General features: G+C 38.2%; 1 protein-coding gene across 1 annotated transcript in view; it reads right to left on the minus strand.

Annotated features, from left to right (window-relative positions):
* Positions 1–22640, minus strand: part of POU2F1 (POU class 2 homeobox 1) — a 43062-nt gene that overhangs the window by 10774 nt on the left and 9648 nt on the right. Inside the window, exons 3-8 of the mRNA XM_009323903.1 lie at positions 22115–22168; positions 20348–20467; positions 18427–18606; positions 12426–12552; positions 5233–5327; positions 2743–2916 (exon numbers count right to left, since the gene is read on the minus strand). Of these exons, the coding sequence (XP_009322178.1) occupies positions 2743–2916; positions 5233–5327; positions 12426–12552; positions 18427–18606; positions 20348–20467; positions 22115–22168 (750 nt within the window). The remainder of the gene's footprint in view (positions 1–2742; positions 2917–5232; positions 5328–12425; positions 12553–18426; positions 18607–20347; positions 20468–22114; positions 22169–22640) is intronic.

Raw genomic sequence — 22640 nt, forward strand, 5'->3', positions numbered from 1 at the left:
GCTTGAGCATAGTTAGTGGAGTTTAATTGCGAGTGGGTTAGTTGGATTGTGTGTAAAGCTTGCTTTCTTTCCTTTTAGGTCAGATCCACAACCACAGCTTGACACAAGTATACTAATAGCATGCAGAGTGGCCACATCCAAGTGAGGAAGAAAACAACCTCTGGTAAGCTTAGAAATTGTGCAGGTTGTGTAAAGAAAACAATTTCCTTCCTAGAAGAGGACCAGAACAATTGGTCTGTACGCCCTTCAATCAGAGGAAACATGTGGGAACTCACATTTATAACTTTACCCATACGCCAGGATTCCGTGCATTTTAAAACTCATAAATCATTCCAAGAGAAGTAACATGGATGCTCTAGTGGGTTTATGAAGACGAAAACCTGGCTATGTAAACCATTTTAGAGGTAAGTTGATTTATGTCTTGGCAGGAAAGAGTTATGAAATTTGCCCCAGTCCCCCGACTAAATTTAATTCTGGTATTTACGTTGTTCTTACTAACATTTGCCATCTGATTTAAAATGAATAGTTAACCATTTCTTTGTCAATAGTTTTCAATGCCAAAAGGTGGCAGCATTTCAGCTGTAGGCAAAGGAATTTACATATTGGGATGAGAATTTTATAGATTGGGATGGGCCGCTGAAAGGATGGATGGAACAGAGGATAAAGGTACTGTACGTATCTGATCTACTTTGTAGGTTGAATGAAGCTCCGGTACTGAACTGAAACTGACTCTAAAGTACATCACTGTTGTGTGTACTGGTCTGTTAAGAAGCTCAAACGGTCTAGCAGAGGTAATACCTTTTACAGAATAAAAATAACATTGTCCAAAATGTTCGCTCACATAGCTTGAATCTGTACCGACCAATCAGTCCCATACCTGCAATAATGCTAAGATACAGTATGCTCATTGTGCCTCTGTATGTCAAACATGGAGATCTTTTTAAGGAAAACAGTTAAACGAAAGGATTTAAATCCATCACCCACTTTTCGAGGTGGGAGAAGAGACAGAACTGCTGAAGTTCAAAACCTGTTATATTGCTCACAAGACAGAATGTAGTGATTAGTTTGCAATTCAAACTAAATCTTTCAATTATTTTTGAAAGGCAGGGGTGGCGAGTCTGAAAAAGCTTACAGTACCACTGGAAAGAAATTTCTTTTGTCCTCTGAAAGGCAGTCTATTTATCCAACTATAGGAAACCAAAGTAATAGGGGTCTCTAATTATCATCCAATTATGCAATGAGGTAGAAGTTATGAGAACTGCCTAATTATACACATACAAACTAAGACTAGGATAGGAACGATCAAATGCAATTTTATCACTTTCCCAAGATTCCCCTTTTTTAAGCTCAAAAGCAAATACTGAAATGTAAGCCTAAGCAGTTGTGTTCATTTTTCCTCACTGTGAAAATTCACAACAGGGTCAATAAAGAAGGGTTAACCCATAACTTAAAAAGTCTAGTTGAGCCTTTATAATCATCTCACAGCAGGACAGATTAAACATAATAACTAAAGATCTACATGAACCTCCTCAGTCAGGCTATAGGGAAGCTATTGTATTGTACTCTGTTCTGTTCTGCTCTATTCTAGCTTTTGTGTGTGTCCATCACTTGTATTTCTGTGCCTCCCTCTAGTGGAAAGAAGGGAGGGAAGGAGGCACGCATGCCAGCAAAATGCACTGCATTTTACTAAGAACATTCTGTTCTTGAGTTACAATTAAGATGCTGCCAGGAGCTTTCATTATGAACCCTGATTTTTCAAACATTTAGGACTTTGCCAGAAAAATAAATCTGACTTCAGCACATACTTTCAGCTAGAGTAGATTTACTTATTCTGGGCAGGGGGAACAAATCACATATGTTGGATTGACTGCTCTGAGCTCAGACTTTTAAATACCTACTTTGATTTTTGTGTGCTATTTCTTCTAGCAAAAACACGCCTATGCTTGCCACAGACTCCTGCCAAAATTAATTGTTTACCTGGACAGATATTTTAATTGGGGGGGGGGATCATTTTGATATTAATAAGAAAGGACTCTTGGATCCAAGCAGCATTCCCCTTCAACAGAATAACAGAACATATAAATGCATTTCGTACTTTTAATTGTAATCCTCATTCAACCATTTTCACTATGTTCAAGATTACTTTTCTTCTGCTCTATGGGTATTTCAGAGCTTTTAAGCAAACCAAAACAAACCACAGCTCCAGTTCACCTCTGTAAGAAGAGAACTTCAAAGTGACAGTCCTTTCAGGTTTTGTTTAGGAACCTTAGCAAAAGCATTAAATACAGAAATCATTGATGTTTAATAGGAAAATATGCTTGAGAGATAAAACCCCTTTGACATCCAAAGCAAGTCCACAGTTGTGACGTACTTTTTAAACACACAGAGCAATTAATTGTGCTCTATGATTTTTGGAACTTTGTACTTCTAAAGGTAGCTTTAAAGTGCTTTGTCCCATTCATTTTACATCCTACAGAATGAATAGTGCACACGCAATGACATCTGGAGCTGGTAAATGCACGTACCTGCTGGGAAAATGGCTATGCTTTAAAACCAACAGGGAAGTAAGATGGATGTATGGCTTTTTCTGTTACTTCTTAGAAATCCCCTACATAAAGGCCAGAGCATAACCCTATTTAAGAAGGTTCTCCTAAGGAAAAGGTGGAATTGTAGTCTCCCTCCAGACTTGAAAGATGAGACCTCAGATTCCACACTGGCAGGCACTAAGGTACGCAGTCTCACCTGAGTGAATCCAAGTTTGATCCGTCTTTGTTTGAAAGTCTTGGCAAACTGCTCAAGCTCCTCAAGGTCACTGGGCTCCTCCAAGCTGGGAGTGTCGATTCGCTTTGGTGTTGACTGGCTCTGTGGAAGTGGCTGAATGGGGGTCGCTGCTATTGTGCGTGTTGGGGTTGCTGGCTATTAAGATAGAGAGCAAGGAAAAGATGAAGATCAGACTTAAAAGAATAATCAGCAAAAATTAAATTCAGAAAAGGTATGTGAGGTTTCTTTGAGAGAGACCAATGAATTTGACATTTCCACCAATCTGAAAGTTCCTCCAATTTATTTACATTCCTCTCAAGAACGAGCAATCACAATCCAGAAAACTCGATTAGTATGACAGCCTTTTAAAGGCTCTGTCAGAACCAATTAAAGAAAAGTAAGAGATGTTCAATGCAGCAGATAACCAACAACTTTCACTTGCTACAGAAGCTGCTCAAAGAAAGGCTGAACACCTTTACTTGATATAGTTCTATCATTTATAGACAGCTTGGCATTCATCCCCTTTTAATCATTTTTAAATTGAATTTACTGCTTGTATGAGGTGGCAGATTGTCATCAGCCCAAAAGATTCAAGTCTCCTATTTAATCTTGGAACAGTGAGCACATACAGGCCTGGCAAACATGGCAAGTTTCCTCTAATGCCATCTCTTGTGACTAACTCAACTCTTCCAGTAAGAAAAAAATAGATCCCCCTCTAACCCCTCTGTTGGTACTTGCAACAGTAAGAATTAATGTACTGGTGATACGAGAAATTAAGCAAAGGCAATCTACAGAAAATAATTCCTTTTAAGTCACACTTTTCTTCTATATAAAAGGCTAATTTTCCAGGAAGTCCACACAAGATTCACTATTCCTGAACGCTGGCATACTAGAGCATTTTGCTATACAGCAATAATAAGAATCTGAAAAAACCTGAGCATCATGGAAAATACTCACAGGTGAACAAAATACATTAAGATCTGGTATTGCACAGTTCAGGCTTTATGTGCAACAGGAACACTGGAAACATGTTTTGAGTGCATAACTCCACCTTCTTACATGCCATAGATGAACTGAGATGCAGAGACAAATAATTTACTCTAGTTAAATTCTATTCAGTTCAGCGGAGGCTCTTAAGGAAAGGTGACTTCATGCTTTTATATCCTATACCCAGTTCTGAAACTACGGACTCCTTCAGGACAAGTAAGAACAGCCTCAAGTCCATGCAACACTACAGTACTATGCAAAGTCTACGCAAAGGTCCAGAAATGACTGTTCTAAAAGAAATGGCCTACATATAGCTGAGTCTTTACATAGCTCCTTATGTTGTTTTTCTCCTCAGTTAGTGCAGTATTTTGCAGTGCACAGCAGATGGTAGAGGGCGGTCAGGATCTATAATTCCATTACTTGAGAAATAATGTGATCATATATGATCTTTCTAGGATTGCAGATATATGTGTCACACTATGAAGGTTTTTAATTTACATTAAGCATAGCGAGTAATTACTGCAATATGTCTTTACTGACTTTACCCCTTTATATAATTTATTTTCTCTTTGTAGTTTTGATACTTTTTTTTAATCCAAGTTTAATCTTTAGTAGGGAGTCATGCTGCTAACTGAGGTACGAACTACAGAGGTAAGACACATTCCATTTTCCACATGGTGCATGAAAAATACTACAGGTGGTATAATAGAAAATGTAGTTTTCTATGACTCTCATAGACTCGGGCATCTTATTACAGACTAAAAAATTCTTATATGTAACCAAGTTGGCAGGAAGATACCGTATGTATTACGTGGTATTTGAGAAACAGCATGCAGTCATGTAACTAAACTGCACAGTAAAATCCAGAGTGAAGCAAAATTAAATTTGCAGGCACGTGCAACCTTAAAATTGCTTTTCTTAGTCTGAAAGCTTAATCACAGAGTTTTAATATTTTAACATATATCTAACAGAATATTTTAATGCATTTCTAACAATGTCTTCACTTTCACAGAAGGTAACTAATAAGACTGGCAATGACTTAGCAATAATAGCAAAACATAGGCTACAATAAAGATAGATTACCACTGCAATCTTGAGAAAAAAAGATACTTGTCAGTAATCCTCTTTTTGAGCTTTTTAGGTAGCCCACACCTTGCTCCTCTGAATTTCACAGATTTGTAGATTGTCCAAGAAAGCCTTACAAAAAATCAAATTATGCTCTAGTGCCATTAACTCAAGATATCAATCATGGAAACATTCAGCTAAAAAAAAAATTTAGAACATTAAATGCATGAAAAGAGGCACATTAGGGTGGAAACTACAAAACTGAAGTTACTGATACTTCAGCTCTACACTGAACCTATCTAGAAAGACAAACTATTATAGCTACAGCATCTACTCCGGTAACTAATACAAAGAGTCCATTCACTTGCAATAGTTTAAATCCCCTCAAAGCAACTCATGAACTGTAGAAATAAGCCTGACCTGCGAGGCAAGGGTGATGCTTGGCTGAGACTGCAGGAGGTTGGCTTGGCTTTGCTGAGGTAGTTGCGTTAAGAGATTCTGCGCTTGCAGGAGACCTGGAAAGAGAAAAGGGTGGGTTTGGTTTGTCATTTAAAAAGACTAAAACATGAAATGAAGTGAAACAAGGCTCTTGCCACATAAATTTGAGATGCACGCCTTCATTTCATCCCTGCATAGATATCTTCAGACTTCGGACTTTCCAGTCCAAAATCCCCTTGCATTTTCCTGAAGTATATGTGGTGACAGAAGGGTAAAAGAGAGAAGTCTGTACTAGTCTCTGCAGAAAGAGTTTGTAATGATCTACGCTATCCCAGTTCTGTGTGCAGGAATAATTTATTGCCCCTTTCAGCTTGCAGATTTTGGGTAAACCTCTTCCTGTAACTAACAGCTGACCAAGAATTAGGGAGCCATATAAAAATCAACAACTGAACACTAATCAGATCAAATCCAACAACTGAATACTAATCAAACCCACAAATTTGGCTCCTTGATCACCCTTCTTCCTCTCCGTATCACCCCATACCAGCTGCCTAACAAGAAGGCAACTTTCTCTGGCAAACTTAAGCAGACCACACCAGAAGAGAAAACAAGCCCGGATAACCTCCTCCTGGCTGAAATAAAGAAGGAAAAGTAATGAGAACTTAAAGCTTAGGTAAGATACCGAACGCTGCTTAAATTGCACAAATAGAATAAACAGTACACTGAATATATGAAAACCCCTGCTATTATGAAAAGGTGGTAACGTTAAAGAACACTTGGGACTGATGCAACAAATATACGCAATGTACTGTCATTCTAAAAATAAATTCCCTTACAGTCCACTATTTGTATGGTTTATTAAATCTCTCATGAAATTGAGATATATGCTTGCATCTATTTATTTTAACTAGAAGCTATCTGATTTTTTTTTTTTTTGCATTTCTAATACTAAAATTTATATATTTTTAAGGGGTAAGGATCTTGACAAAAATATACCTACAGCTAGTCAAGTCCCTCAATTTTATTGTGAAAAATATTACTGTTATTCTTTAGGTAACTCCTGACTATGATTATCAGTTTCCCCTATAATAATTTAAAAACCTAACTAATTAAACTTACACTTAATAGGCATCTTCAGTATACCAAGTTCCTAAAACCAGGGGGAATGATGACACGAGAACAACAGATAGACACTATGGCCACTCAGAGGACAGAACACCAAGTAAGTACCACTTAAATTCTGTAATTTTAGTTTGACGTGGTCTGTTCTAGCTCATCAGCTGGCCGATCAGTCAGAGCGCACCACTCATGACCAGCTACCTCTTAGCAGAATACAGGTAAGGGACACAGGAATTTAGGACTATATAAATACTGAGTGAGAAACTGGATGTTTTATGCGAGGTTAAGGCCATAGGAGACATGAAAAGAGGGACTACCATGGGTAGGAAGGAGAAAATGGATCCTCAATGAGGGATACATAACTACAGAAGAATTGTCTTCTGACAGTGATATTACTGTTACTTTTTTTTTTTTAACAGTGTGGAATATGTATTTTAAATAGAATGTGTTGCTATCAAAATGCTCAAGACCCACAGAATAAAGCCAGCTGCTTATGCAACATAATAGCACAGCATAGACAACTATGTAAATTTGCTTTGCACCACATAATCAACATGTTCCAGCTGTGTTTTTGAAAAGCCACAGCGAGGGAACGGATCAGCTTAAGGAACTTCCAAGACAGCTACCTACTACAGTTACACAGTGCTTTTTACAATGCAAATATTTGTTCACTTGAAAGATGATTTCAGCTGCCCAAATTTAAATATTAATTAGTGAACAGTCACCTCTAAGTGAAGAGGTTTTGACCTTCATTTAGTGACAGTAAATTTTAACTGACAACTTGAAATAGAAAGGGGCAAGCCATCATACTAACACTAGAGAGCGGCTGACCAACAATGAAACAAAAAATAGGCAGCTGACAGTGACAACATTTGACCTCTAGTCCACTGGTAACACCATCGATCACAAGTTACTGACTCATCTTCTGACTGTAATCAGAACAATTAGGACTCTCCTTTCATGATTTTTTTTGTCCTCAAAGAAATCCCAGAGGATGTTTTTCTAGCAATAACACTTTTGCTGATAGCACAAGATGACTGCACTCTTCCTCACTTTATTCTCACTCATATGTTCTGAAGTAATTATCACCACTGAAGGACAGTATAAAATATTCTGAACATGTTTAATCTACTCAGTTTTTACAATTTATCCTATTTAAGAAATACTGATACAAGGTGTCTCAGGCAGAAACTGGAGAAAGAACAAGTTAGTTCAACCTGCAGCTGACTGAAGTAATGATCAGGGGGTGGGGAAAACAGCTGAACTGTTTTGGCAAAGTACGCATCTCTTCCACTGACTTAGTCTTTTTAGATAGTTGCTGTGCACACACTTTGGACTCTTGTTGGCTTCCATGGGTGGGGAGCTGCAGTTTTGCTCTTTTCAGACATGACTTGTGCTAGTCTAAGCTTCACCTTTGTTTTTTTTCTGAGAAGAAACTACCGGTCCCCACTTGGGTCCAAGATAACTTCAGTGACTTAACTTATAGGGCACATAGCACAGCCTTTTAAATACAACGTAAGTCCAAAACTGCACCTTTTAGGCAACTACTGAGATACTGGTGTTTCAATCTTTGCTGTTTCCTTAGGGACTCATACTGGCATCAATACGATTTAACATCTTTATTACAATAAGGCTGATGGGACAAAATATATTCTCAGCAAGTTTGCGGACAATACCAAATATGGGGAGAGTGGTCAATAGGCCAGAAGTCAGGGTCTAGACAGGCTGGACAAATGGAACCTCATGAAGATCGATGCAGGAAAATGCAATGTCCTGTATGGGGACTGGAATAACCCTGTGCAGCAATACAGGGTGGGCACTGGCTGGCTAGAAAGCAGTTTCGCAGAAAAAAGACCTGGGGGTCCTGGAGGACAATAAGATGAACGTGAGCCAGCAAGTGTGCCCTTAAAATAAAGACAGCCAACCACATCCGGGGCTGTATTCGCAAGAGTGCAGCCAGCAGGTCAAGGCTTTTGATTCTTCCCCTCCATTTGGCATTTGTGAGACCATATCTGGAGTAAGTCTCACCCAGCGTGGCTAACGGGCTGGAACACCCATATGAGGAATGGGTGAGTTGGTTTGTTCAGCCTTATGAGAAGACTAAGGTGAGATCCTGTTGCTGTCTTCAAAGACAGAAATGGACTCTTCTTGACGGTGCACAGCAATGAGATGCAACAGACATAAGTTGGAACATGGAAAACTCCAACTAGATATAAGGAAACAATTTTTTTTTTTTTCTTTTTTTACCATGAAAAAAATCAACATCCCTGGAGATGTTCAAACTCAACTGGCCAAGGCACTGAGCACTCTGCTGTAATTGGACCTGCTTTGAGCAATACTACATGACCTCTAGAGGTCCCTTCCAACCTACAAGATTTTTTGAATCTATAAAAAACTAATATTGTACTTGTATACTTAACTTTACAGAGGTAGTATTTCTAGCCCTCTGCTTTGGGTTCTAAGAACCCAGTGGTATTATGGCATTAAATAGGGCATACAAACCACCTATGTGACACTCCAAAAGAATGACTGCATGGAGGTAGATACGGATTTATGCAAAAGTATGATGCTTTAGAGATATTTAATTTTTTTTTTTTAAATAGTTTAAGTAAATGCATCTAATTAGTTGCTAATTAGTAGCTTGTCTTCCACATTTGCCTTTCTGGATACTTTCTTCATAAGTACTGTTTCTAAACCTCCTTGACAATGATGCAGTCTTTTCTCAGATCTTAACAACTTCTGTTTGCAAGATGAATTTAAATGAAATGCAGCACCATTTCCCCTCTCCATTCAGATTTTTACCGATACGATTTTTATTGGCAATATCTTCCAAGTAGAAAGGCAAACGGTCACCTGATGAGGGTAATATTTTTAAGCAGCAGCTATAATTGCAGTAAAGGATGTTGAATTGATTATTCTAGAGACAGATCTATTAGATACAAGAACAGATACAAGAGGTATAAAGACTGTACAAGGTGCTAAATTCCTGCCTGTGGCTTCAACAATAATATGGGGACAATAATTGCTCTGAATAAGAAATTGTTCCAAATTTCTATTTCCATTCAATCTTCTGCATATGGCCTCAAGTTGCGCCAGGGGAGGTTTAGATTGGATGTGAGGAAAAATTTCTTTACTGAAAGAGTGGTTAAACATTGGAACAGGCTGCCCAGGGAAGTGGTTGAGTCACCGTCCCTGGAAGTATTTAAAAGACGTGTAGATGAGGCGCTTAGGGACATGGTGGTGTTGGGCTGACGGTTGGACTCGATCTTAGAGGTCTTTTCCAACCTTAATGATTCTATGATTCTATATCTGCTGAGGCTTGAAACAATTCCTTCAGTTATGATGTTACCTATTACACACCATGAAAAACAGGAACTTCACGATTTGTTTCACGTAAGCCACTGAATAACCACAAATCATGTGGAAAAGGAAGATGATTACGTTAGACATATGGCAGTGGATTTTTGGGGAGAATTTCACATCTGCTGCTGTGATTTATAATGTGTGTTGAAGAAACATAGCAGAATAACATCCTGATTGTTGATGAATATTTTAGGTATTGACTTCTCTAAAATTTTTCAGAAGTTGGATCTAAGCCATGATGTTCAACCTCTTCCAAGAATCTAAATATGATTGCTGATGATTGCATTACTCTGCACCCTATCACCTCTTCAGGTAAAAGCTTTTCTCTACCAAATGTTTACGTCTTCTATGATCTTGCTTAGAGATACTATTCTTCACTTATTTCCCTCAAAACTATTCTCTTGTATTAAAAATGTTTCTCATTTACATGACTACATGGCATGTACAAAATATGTAGTGCAGTCTGTAAAGGAATAGATTTCCTCCAAAACAGATAATCTATAAATAAATCTGAATTTTCATTTTAGTTATTAAATACATACACACACACACACACACAAAGCTGCATGCAGTACCAATGAGGCATCCAAAAAAATCTGAATGCCGTTGGTTTTAAAGAAAGCTCTATGCTAGTTTCTTCAGAATGTTTATTATTTCATGAAGTTGACTAATGGAGCAATAGGACAAGAACAACATGGAAAAGTCAGCTGCAACAGCAAATAACAAAATAAAAATACACACTTTCTCAATCTTTCTCATAAATAATAACATACTGTTTGAGATCTTCTAACAATAACCATGAAATACTGCAAATAGCCACACCAAAAAGTGAGATAAGGGGTATTATGACATACATGTTGCTTTATCATTGAGTGCTCACAAAGAAAGTTAGATCCATTCAAGCATTTCAGTTTGGAAGGTTGTCACACACTAATGGCCTATGGTCAGAATACAGAATATAAATCTTCCTACATTTTTGAGCTATTCAGTTGTCCAGGCTGCACATTACCAGTAAAACATGGTGTTTCTACACACACTGCGTCACTGATGACAGCAATATGCAGGTCTTACATTGCAGTGAAGAAATCATTTTCACAGATGGCCCCTGGAAAAGGTACTATGAAAACCTCTTCTGGTAGTTATTCTACTTCAGAAGATTTTAAACAAACAAACAAAAAGCCTTACTTCCTTTCTATAATGCAAACAATTAATTTTGAGAGATGAATATGATTTGCTTGTTAGTTTCCTTTTTTGTGAAGCATCTTCAGAGATATTTTAGAAAACCAGCAGAAGTTAACTGAAAAACGTAGGCAGACATTAATACCAGTGAGTTTTTCAAAACAATGCTTTTGTGCTTGCTGTTTCCTTAAAAGAATTTAACAACAACAACAACAACAACGCAGCCTATTAAAAAGAATCCTTAAATTAAATTTTGGTGACGTTTGATTTCTTCTAGAAGAACATGTTAAACTTATAAGCTCTGCTTCATTTTAAGAAACTAGTACATCACTAAATGCCTCCATGAATAGTCTTTTAGTAATTTTCTACCAGCACTGGTACAAAAGCTGTCCTAAATCAAGTCCTAGTAAAAGAAAGGTAATTTTGACTAACCCTTTATTCAAATGTGAGAGCATTCAGACAGCGAGAGAGCTTCAGCATAATGGAAAGCCAGTTCTACCCAACTCATAGTATATAAGAAGAAATGATGCATGAAAAAATTGAAAAGAACAGAAGAAAATGTGGTGCAAAGAGCCGCTTTATAGGACAGCCAGGCTCTGGAGGACTCTTCAAGCATAACAGGATTTGCCTTCTGAGCAAGAATCTTTGGATTACCAGACCTGAACAACTGAGTAGAGTTCATGTAGAAGAGAAAGGGGGTAAAAAGACCATTGGAGTATATCAGCATAAGAGGCCATGGCTAAATGCAGTTTTCTGTGGGCATCAAACAGGGTGCAATCAGTACTCTGATGTATTGCAACCTGAACATATCAGTTCTTAGAGCAAAGTTCCTGTGCAACATCTTAAGTGGTCTGGCACACTACCACCTACCACTGCCTTGGTCTGCCTTTAGCATGTAAGCCATACCCAGTGTACTGCCAAAATATTATTTCCGAGAGTTGTTATACAAAATCAATCTAGCTCTTTTCCCAAGGTGTAATTATTTCAGTTTATGACAAAATTCATTGTACCCTCTTTAGGCTTAAGGACTTTTCTAGTCTCCCACAGGGACTCTGGATTTTGTCATCTTTTTCCAGTCTTAGAATTTTGTAGCCCTTTTAGCATTGACCTAATCCAGACAGCCCAGACACCCTCCAGGCCTCCACCTCTTAGGATTCTGCCTTTGAGATCTGGAGAGTTGTCTTCTCCAAGTTCTCTTCCCAGTAGGCTTCCTTCTTGAGAGCCTGACCCAGAAATTCACATGCTGCAGTATTTCCCAAGAGGCCTTGTTGTTAACCAATTTTCCCATGACATAATCTCTGCATTGATCCTCCTTGAGAAGCGAGCTACACAAACTTTGACAAAGCTGAGGTCTAACACCCAGAAAGGGACAACCTGTTAGAGTCTCCTAATTGCAATACTGTTATTTCTCCTAGGGAATATCGACAGTTAGCGAAGGTGTACGAACCACCTCAGTTTCACCTTCTCCTCTAAAAAGCTATGTATGATTTTCTTTTCTGGCAAGGAGCACTTACCCTGCTGCCCCTGCGGTGTTTGTGAGATGATGAACTGTGCTGGCTGCAAGTTGGTTGTTGGATGCACCAACACAAACTGTTGCAGGTTGAGATTCTGCTGCTGAAGCTGCTGCAAGTGCTGCAAATCCTTAAGGAAACAGGGGAAGGGGAAAAAAAAAAAAAAAAATAAAAAAGAAAAAAAAAAAGAAAAAGGAAAAGAAAGAGCTGTGTGTTAGACATTTAAGGCAGCCATGACTCCCAACGTAACTAGATTTCCTATCAACCAGCTACATTCTAACATTTAGAGATAAAAGTGGATGTCAAACACAGCAGTCCTACTACTGAATATCCTTTAGGCTGACAATTTGAATTTCACTGTCCTTCATAAAACCAAACAAAAATTGTTTACCAAATAACCCAGTAAAATATTTCCAGCAGTGTTCTGCTTTTAAAAAAAAGGGGAAAAAAAAAAAAATCAATCTCCCTCCCCGCCAAGTGCAGAAGTTTTCAAATACTTTAGACTTATCAGCACCTGGATTTCAGTCTTATTTTTTGAGGATGCAACTCTGCTACAAAACTCATTGTTGACAAATCAAGCATATTAGCTGGGAGCTATTTTTGTTTATAACAACAATCTGCAATTACCATTCTAATCAGCAACAGGAAAGCAAAAAATTACAGATTCCTAGTTTGCACTCTGGTCGTTCAGGTCAAATTTCAGGAAATAGCTAACTCAAATAGTAGGTAAATGTATTTGATTAGTTCTGAAACAAATTACAATAAGCTTAATAGACATGGCTATAATTAAGGTTAAAAGGAATAATCCAAACCGCTGCACTATTGTAGAACCCTACTTTTATGTATTTAAACCATTGAGAACTATTAATTTTCTATAATTAAATGACTGGTCTCAATGTAAATGCTGATCTCTGAGAAACTGAATCATCAAGAAAAATGCTTCAACTTGCTGTCTAGCTGGAGAATGAAAACAGAGAACTGCTTAAAAATATTCCCCCCAAACTAGCCTTTTTCTTTTCATCTTCTTCAAACAGGACAATAACAGGAGTAACTGAAATTTGAAAACTGAAGCATAATGTGAAGCCAGCCAACATAACAGAGGTAATCTATGAAAACTATCTATACATGTTTAGAATCTTTCCATCTTTCTGAGAAGCAGCTGTTTCAAAATACCCGCCAAGCAGGAGGATAAAAGCCTGAAATATTTCCCACACTTAGAACCTCCCATTAAACAAACCAAACCAAGCAAACAAAAAAACCTCTCAAAACTCTATTTCAGATAAGTTACTCAGATACCAGGGTACCTGTTTGCAGACAGATACCCTCTTCTGGGTCCTACTGTGTCAGATGTTAACGATGCCAGTTCGCTGCTCGTTTTAACATACTTCCTAACATACTTGAGTTAAAGTGAGCCAGACTAACAAAGACGTGCTTCTTAAGGCCAGTAAAGTAGCCGCCACGCATTTTGACTGAGGCAGGTTACTGAGCACTCACACAAGCTGCTCAGCCAGCAGATGTGAAAGGCCATTAACTGCCAGCAATGGAGATGGTGATGGAAAGCCAAGACAGACTGACAAGGATAACTTTTTATTTACACAATACAACCCTTTGCAGAATATAGTTATCTGTCCATGACCTTATATTATTTTAAAACTGTTAAACTAAGACTTAAAAGTTGCAACAATCTCCTTCTGGGAAAGAGGGGTGGGGACTGTCAGTGGGTGGAAAGAAAGACTAGGGAGGAAAAAAAAAAATAGAGAGTCCATTGATTTATGAAACCATAGACGTGCATCATAAGAAAACGACTACTTAACCTGCATTACAAAGACACTGGCCGTCAATCACTTAGGCAACTTGGTCATGTTAAGTCAAAAGCATGCAGTGTAATAATATGGTAGACAGACACCAGATGGATTGACCAAGCAATGCTCTTTAAGAAATGGAAACTTCCATTTTATGAGAATGGTAACATTTTAAAAAGTGCCCCCCAGCGCAACAGAGTGTTTTTAAATTTGGTAGTATTGTTTGCTTTCAGAAAATTTGAGAAGTACTGCAACCACTCCTACAAAATTGAGCCAAATTTCCTTCCTAAAAAGAGAGAGAGATAACTGCTCCAGTTTTTCCCAGGAATTCCATGTTTCTTCTGACTTCATATCATAAAGTTACACTGGTCAGAACTGCTACTAAAAACTCTTACTTCTTGAGCCCAACGCAACATGGATCTCCACTCATTTATTCATTGATTTTCAATGCTCTACTGGTTACCTTTGCAGATTGAGCAGAGCCTCCAGCACAGAGGGGCTCATACTGAATTGGACGCGAGGACTAGATGCAGAGGAAGAAACAGAAATAGAAAGAGTAGGGCAAGCTGACTACGGCTGTGAACGCTGGATGGAAGAAAAAGAAATGAAGAGAGGCTGAAGGATGAAAATAGAGGTGGATAAGAGAAAAAGTAGTAAAACAAAAGGAAGAGTTGGGAAGAAATGTTGGAAGGAAAAAGTATGAACAGAAAAACAGATAGGTTGAAGACCTCCCCCACCAAAAGCAAACGAGTGAAACCCCTCCAGATGACCAAGCAGATCTCAGATGATTTGAAGAAGCACCACAGGAGATGGAGTTACATACAAGAAAGAATACAAAGAAACAGTGGCAGTGTATTTGTAAGATCAAAGGAGGAGAGCTTTTTGTTTAAGACTATAGTATTCATAACACAGGATACCCAGCTAAGACATGACAACTCTTGTTATCAGGCTCTTACTCTTCAGTATGAGAAAACTGTTTTTAAATTGAGGCCTTGGGGATAACTGGTATAAGCAATCTTATTCTGTGCATCTGCCTTGGTAAACGGTATCTTGGCTGAGTCTTGTTTAAATACAGAACTATAATTCTGTAATGCAGAATGGAAACGATACCTCCAAGGCTAATCACTCTTAAATAGCCCTACCAGCCCCTCAAATTCATTTGAAATCCAACTTTATTTCTACCTTGGGAAAGTTTTATTATTTAGTTAATTGTAGCATTACAATAATCTCCCAATAGCAACCATGCAAATAACCCCAAAACTATTTTCCTGTACTGATATTTTTTTTTCTCAATGGTAAAATCTGTATGCTAGCACAAGCACATAGGAAGAGATGGGAAGACTTTTGGGGAAACATGCATGTCTTCTGGTGCTGCCCAACAATTTAGAAAGATCAAAACAATCCAAATCCTACCTCGACAGAATAATCTGCCAAGTGCTACGTCTTGACGTGAGGGAGTTTTTTGTTTCTAAATAAAAATAATCTCAAGTTCTAAATTCAATGCCATTATCTCCAGTTACAGCTTCAGTACAAACTTAAGCATCTCCATCACTTTGAGGTTTACATCATCTAAACACTGATTATGGATCCTGAAAACAAGTAAAGTTTACAAAGAACTCCAAAACTTGGTACAACTGTTTAGTGACAATTTAGCATCAGCCCAGCAGCACCACTAACATCTCACCAGACTGCTGCAGCAAGACACCTTACATCAACTGCAGTGCACATTAAAGAAGTCATGCTTGTGCAATTAGTTAATTAAAATAAATATGGTAATCCCCCTGCTGCAGAGACCTGCCAGTTAATCAATTATTCAAAAATCATCAATTAAAACAAACATTCAACTATATGTGTAATCAGCTATATGTTTACAATAGCAACACAAACAAAGCTGAGCACCGCTTATAAATAGTTGTCAAGATGGATCAAAAAGCATGGTGTTATCCACCTACAAACCTAGACAGTGAAAGTTTTCCATAAAGTATCTCAAATTATATCCAACACCTGCACAAATTATGCCCTGCACTTTCATCATAAGAAGAAGCTAACAAGATTCAACCAAGCTACATTTATATATCAAAATAACCTATCCTAAAAGAAATTAATTGTAAAGTCAAACATTTAAGTAATTAGAAATGCCAGAAAACAAGTGAAACTTTAATTTGTTCCCCTTGTGCTACAAATACACATCATAATGGTGGCAACTACATGATCACATGCTATTTTCCATAGAGCCTTTAGCTCATTCACATGCACAAACCAGACAATGCTCACTTCAGAAGCTCCTATTTGACGGCACATGCCTGATCTTTTCAACTCTTCTCAAACACTTCTCTGAAGATTTTTAAAGTTCTGGAGAAAAACCCAGTACTAAATTAATAATTGTAAAAGCTTCACACATTTTCATAGCTTCCCACTGAAGTGGAAAAGCAGGATTAACAACATCTCACACATGCACAACAATGCCTTCAAAAGTATCCACTAATTTGGTGGCATATTTGACAAATGTAAAGCCAGAAAGTTCAAGGTACAGATTTTATTAATATGAAATTTTAATGCTCCGCACTTCAGTAAAGCAGACCTCGCTATCTTAAGCTGCACACCTGGAAGACAAGAGGCACACACCTGTGGATCACTTATATTTAGGTTAAAAGACTTGCATAATGTCAAATGGGAACTCTGTGACAGATGCATGGAGAAATGTTAGAAGCTAACCATCAACTTCCTTGACAAGGGCATTTCCCATTCTTTTCTTGGAATCTGTCTGCATTATTGGCTACAGACAAAGGCTTAACAAAATTAAGAGATGGTCTTGGGAGTTACAAGTTTCCTTGAACACTATGTCCTGGAGTCATCTCCAGATCATGAAGTGGGATCCTTTGCTAAAAGAAGTATTAATATCTGGTCACATGACTCGTCACAGTGCATCAAGAGGCTCAGTGTGAGGGGTCTGTGGGCAACGTCAGTACTGGCCTTTTAAATATGGGATGGCATCACTGGCCTCTGTAAGGACAGCCAGAGAGGTCAGAACTTTTAGACCAACACCACAGAAGTTTGCCACTTCAGCTAACAAAAAACTGATAGCACAACCAGGCCGTTATTCAGCTATTGGGCTAGCACAATAAAGGAATAGCACATTTCACCAATGGACTTCACAGATAATTGTGACATTTCCGTTCTTTTACTTAATCAGCCTTCATGTTCACTTTTTAGACACTTCATGCCAGTTGAATGCAAGTGAAAATAGTCTGAATAGAAAGCATCAGACAGTCTTAAAGAACCTGCTCACTGGAAGAAGCAGCAACTTTGGAGATTACATATCTACATATTTTGCACAGCTAGACTAATCAAACTGAAATATTACGTACTGAAAACCTTAATCTATGGAAAGATGGACCTCAGCATCAGCAACACAATCACCTCTAGTAGTACTCAAGATGCCTATGCTGTACATTCAGCTACCCTTGTCCAGAAGTCTAAGGAGTTTCCACACTATGTATGCTAAGCAGAGAGTCAGTGGCGCTGCATTCTCCAACACTGAATTAAGCCAATCCTGGAAGACCCAGGAGGATCTTTGCTGCTCCTAGTAAGCAGAACTTCCTTGGCAAGCACTTCTTCAGAATTAAGAATTAACAAGTCTTTAGCAGCAGACCATAAAACTGGACAGATTCCGACACCAGACCCATTCTGGCAAGTTTTTCTCTAGACACACAAGAATGCCCATTCTTTGTCATTGAACTCTGAACATTAAGCACCGAGCCAAAATAGCACACAAATGTGTCAAGCTAAACCACCTTTCTTCAGCCCTATCATTTTACTGTTTGGATCTAACACGCATCCTTTGTCATACGTAAGTATCCCTTCCCATCCATACAGGTCTCGACAAGTGTCGTTTCTACAGACATCTTTCTATACCTCTTTTTCTCCTTTCTCAAGCTAACTACAAGGAGGAAAATTCAGGAAATACAGCATCTGGTCAGATTCTGGAACAAACTCAGAAGCCCAGTGGAACTGATGAGCAGCTAGTACACATTCCTTGCTAAAACTATCAACTCCAACCTCATGAGCTAAGGATGCATGAGGAAAGACTAACAGTACTCAAGGACTCTAGAAACTCACTGAATAAGGAATACAAATATTATTTGAATGATGCAATTAGTCAAACCTCTTTATTTTCCACCCTCTCAAGCCTCAAGGCTCACCTGTGCAATCTGTATTGGCTGAGATAGAGGGATCTGCGTCATCGGCGTTGCAGCAGAGGCCGAGATGGTGGCACCAGCAGCGCTGTGCTGCTGACTGGCTGAATGCTGCACTGCAGCCGCCAGCAACTGTGCCTGCGCCTGTTGTAGCAATAACTGTTGCAGTGCTGGCGTCAACGTGAGCTATAAATAATTAGAAAACACAGCCATTAATAATGGAAAGAGCCACTTCAGCTACAAAGTCATTAGCTAGCTCATTACTAGTTATATTAACCAGACATTCCTAGAACTATTACTACAGTTCAGCCATTAACTAGCCAATGACTCTGGCCTTAAGTAAAGACAGCTGGCTACTCAACACAGTGTAGGACCAAACCTACCACAGACCTGACATAAAACAAACTGCATGAATGCAAACATTTGCACTTACTGGAACCTACAGAACCTAACTTTACTCCTAAGTTTTCCTCACAACTCTACCAGGAGGTTCAGGAAAAAGGTAATTAAGTAGCAAGCAAAAGAAAAGAATCAGTATTGCCAGGAGTTGAAAGGAAATTTACACCCAGCAGAACAGCAAGTGATTAGCCAGAGAGGAATGAGAAGCAGGAAGGCTGGCTATGGCTACTGAACAAACTGATAACCCCCCAGCTGCTTCACATTAGCATGAATCCCTGCCATATTCCATCATTTCCATTATGCCCTAAGATATAAGTAAAGAACATGAGCTCCATTTGTTTCTCTCCAAGTCTCCCCATCTGCTTTTTTTTTTTTTTAATAGAATAGAGTTGGCAAGTTTACATCCCTTCCCTTTCCCAAACACACATTATCTCTGTGAAACAGGTGGCAGCAGTCACTCCTTTACATGTAAATGAATCTTGATGCCCATATTTACTACAATCCATATCTGCATAGGCCTGGAGTTTTGAATGTTTCACTACTTCAGACAATCATAAATTAAAACAAACCAATATTTTTTGAGAATGAGAAAAATAATAAAATATGCTGGGTTTTAATAACGTATTAAAAGTGAGACTGTTTTAAAGCTTTCAAATGTAATTAACCAAAAACTAAATAGGACGTTTATTTACACACTAGAATACGAGAAGATTTAACAATTGAACATGAAATTGAGACCTCGTTTCATTCAAGGGTAGAGATGATCTAACCTAATACTTCAAATAATAAATACATTGTTGGAGCAACTGCCCTAAATTCCTTATTAACATGCAAACTCTTAAAACTGCAAAGCTGATTACGTGGAAGCAAACTCTTTAACCAAGCCAGCCCATTCACAAAACTTACTCTTTTTTTAAATGACTGAAAGCATTTACAACAATTCAGAAACACCAGTAATCCTAAAACAACAGTTATTCCATAATTACTCCCAAAGCCTTGCAATTAAAAACTCAAAATTGGTAAGTTAAAACAGAAGGGTTGAATAGGCTTAAGGCAAGCACTAATATAGTTACTTAAAAAGAAATGTGTTTGAGAAGAGGAAGAATTAGTGTCAGCAGTTCCCATCATTTTTGTTCTTCACCCAGCTACCTGATAAGATTTAGTCTCATGCTCTCATGCCTCATTTTAATCTTGCAAAAAAATAAAAATTCCTCTTTATGACATCAGTGACTTTCTTATTTGTACACACACCACGTTTTAACTTCATTGCAGAGTCAAGACGAATACTGAGAACAGAGAGAACGAATTTTTTTTTGTTTTTGAAGCAAATACTTTGCAACAAAAACCAAAAGATTAAAGTCTGCTTTTTTATAGGAAGATATTTTCTGTCCCCTCTTTCACTCAAGTTTCTTCCTATGTTAAAGGAAATGACAATAACCTTCACTGACAGTTCTACGGGGACTGCCGTAGATACTGCCATCATTTGCCGGACAGGAGGCTTACTGCAGTATACTTGGGTAAATCTTACCCCAGTGATCTGTCCTCCGGCCAGCATGAGCTGGGTCTGGGGTATGGCCGCCTGCACTGAAGGCTGCTGGGAAGGCTGGCTTGGCTGCTGAGAGTCCCCAGATTCTTCATTAGATTTAGACTAGTCAAAAAAAAATACAACTCTTTATAGTGTAAAACAGATGTTAATGTATAACATTGCTATCTCAACACTGCACAATAAAAATCTTTCATCTGCATACAAAAAGCCCTTGGGTTTATTTTAAGAGTGTGTTTAAGCACTGGCTCTATGTGGCCACTATCTCAGCTACGATTGCTCAAACATGTCTGTAGGTAATGCAGCTTAAACAAAACAAAAAGGCTCTTTGGTCTTCTGTAACTCTGACATTATTTTCAGGTCTCATTTCATTTTATGCAATGCAACTGAAGCCGACGCTACCTTTCACCATAAAGAAAGAAAAGGTTGCTAAAACTATTAATTGCCTAAAATCCTGAAGAATGGAACAAGGGAAAGGAGATTTTGTTTCCATTTTGTATGTCTGCATCCTGTACCTCTAAGTCATCATACTGTTGGCTTACACAGAACTGGTTTAAAAAATCCTCACAGGTTTATCTACCTACAGCAAAACACATAATACATACAGTGCTTTTAAATAATCAAAGTTTAGCATTTATTTAACTGAATGCTGCTTTATTTTAAAAGATTAGGCGGGGTTGATTTTTTTTTTGTAGTTTTGGGTTTTGGTTTTTTTTTTTAACAGAAGAAATTGTGAAGACATGAGGGAGGAGATGTAAGTGCATGAAGAGGGGGAGAGAGTTTTATGATAATTAAAACTGGTTATGCAGAACATTAAAATTCTGCATAGATTTGCATATTTTCCACCACCTGTTTTGGGGACTGCAGAGCAGGCTAATTAACATAAAGGCTCTGATTAATTCTGCCAGTCATTGAGCGATAATTACAGCGCAGGACTGTAAACATTCTGCACTGGAGATACAGCCTGTTTGCCAACATCTCTCTCAGGGATGGAAGTTTACCATGGCAACCAAGGCAATTTTCTGCCTCCTTCCTCTTAGAAAGGAAGGTCACTATACCTCCTCTTCTTTCCGAATTGTTATTATGTATAAGTGGGTCCACATTCTATTGCATTTCATGTAATGTACTACCTACATTCTTTAATAACAAGCAATACTGAAACCAGTTTTCAATAAAACTGCATCCCTTTCTCCTTAATATAGTACTGAGAGGAAGTGGCACGTTAACTGATACACTGAAGTGTTCAGCATCATAAAAAAGTTTGAAAGCTTTGTTGTCTCACGTACATTATTAAACAACAATTACTCTGACTTATTTTGAAATCACTATCTGTTATTTACACAAACAATCTACACTAGCCACATCACATAGTTAATGTTACATTACACTCCTATATTCAGCTACCAGAAGTAAGGACAAATGGCAAAGTAATACTTGCTATGTTTAAAATAAATGAATAAATGGAAGAACATGAAATATTCCTGGAGTTTTATAGTTTTCATGATACAACACCTGGCTGAAATTCAGTATAAAATTACAATCACTGCATGTTTTAAACTCTAGTTTCTGAATGCTTACAATCCTGAACCTGATCTACAGTTGTAAAACTATTATTCCTTCATACCCATCACTTGCAAGACAAGTCAGAATGAAAAAAGAGTAACATATCATAGGTTAAAAACTATCTCTAATGGGACCACAATGCTGTCTGCAATGAGAGAAGGACAAGCAGCAGAAGGAAACTGTCTTTACCTGTACATTTAAGGACTGAGCAGCAGCCTGTAAACTTGTTCCAGCGAGCTGGACCTACAACACAGTGCAAAAATTGAAATGAAATAATGTAGAATCCACAGAAAACTTTAACAACGTGAAAAGAACAACCTCCCCACCCACACCCCAACAAAAACTCCCCCAAGAACAATGCATGCCCTTCTAACACGTGAATCAGTGAAATAGGGGTTGTGCTCCAGGCTGAAAAAATCTCTTCCACAGTGTTATTTGTCTACCTCTTGCTTGAACGTATTCCTGCCTAGGGATCTGGATACTATCATGAAATTGAGTTGAAAGAGAGTATTTTGGGGTGGACAGGCTAACTATTCCTATTCCTGTTAAAAAAATCCAGGCTTCAGGGGAGGGTCTTAAGCTCTACTCATCATCCTTCTAATATTTCAGAATGGGTCATACCCCAAATACGTACACTGCATTCACCCGCTTCCTTATACGACAGAGGAACAATCACCTGCATAGCACAAAACCAACAGCATACAGCCTCTTCCTC

Source organism: Pygoscelis adeliae, unplaced genomic scaffold (assembly GCF_000699105.1).
Source record: "Pygoscelis adeliae isolate BGI_AS28 unplaced genomic scaffold, ASM69910v1 Scaffold124, whole genome shotgun sequence".
Taxonomy (NCBI): domain Eukaryota; kingdom Metazoa; phylum Chordata; class Aves; order Sphenisciformes; family Spheniscidae; genus Pygoscelis; species Pygoscelis adeliae.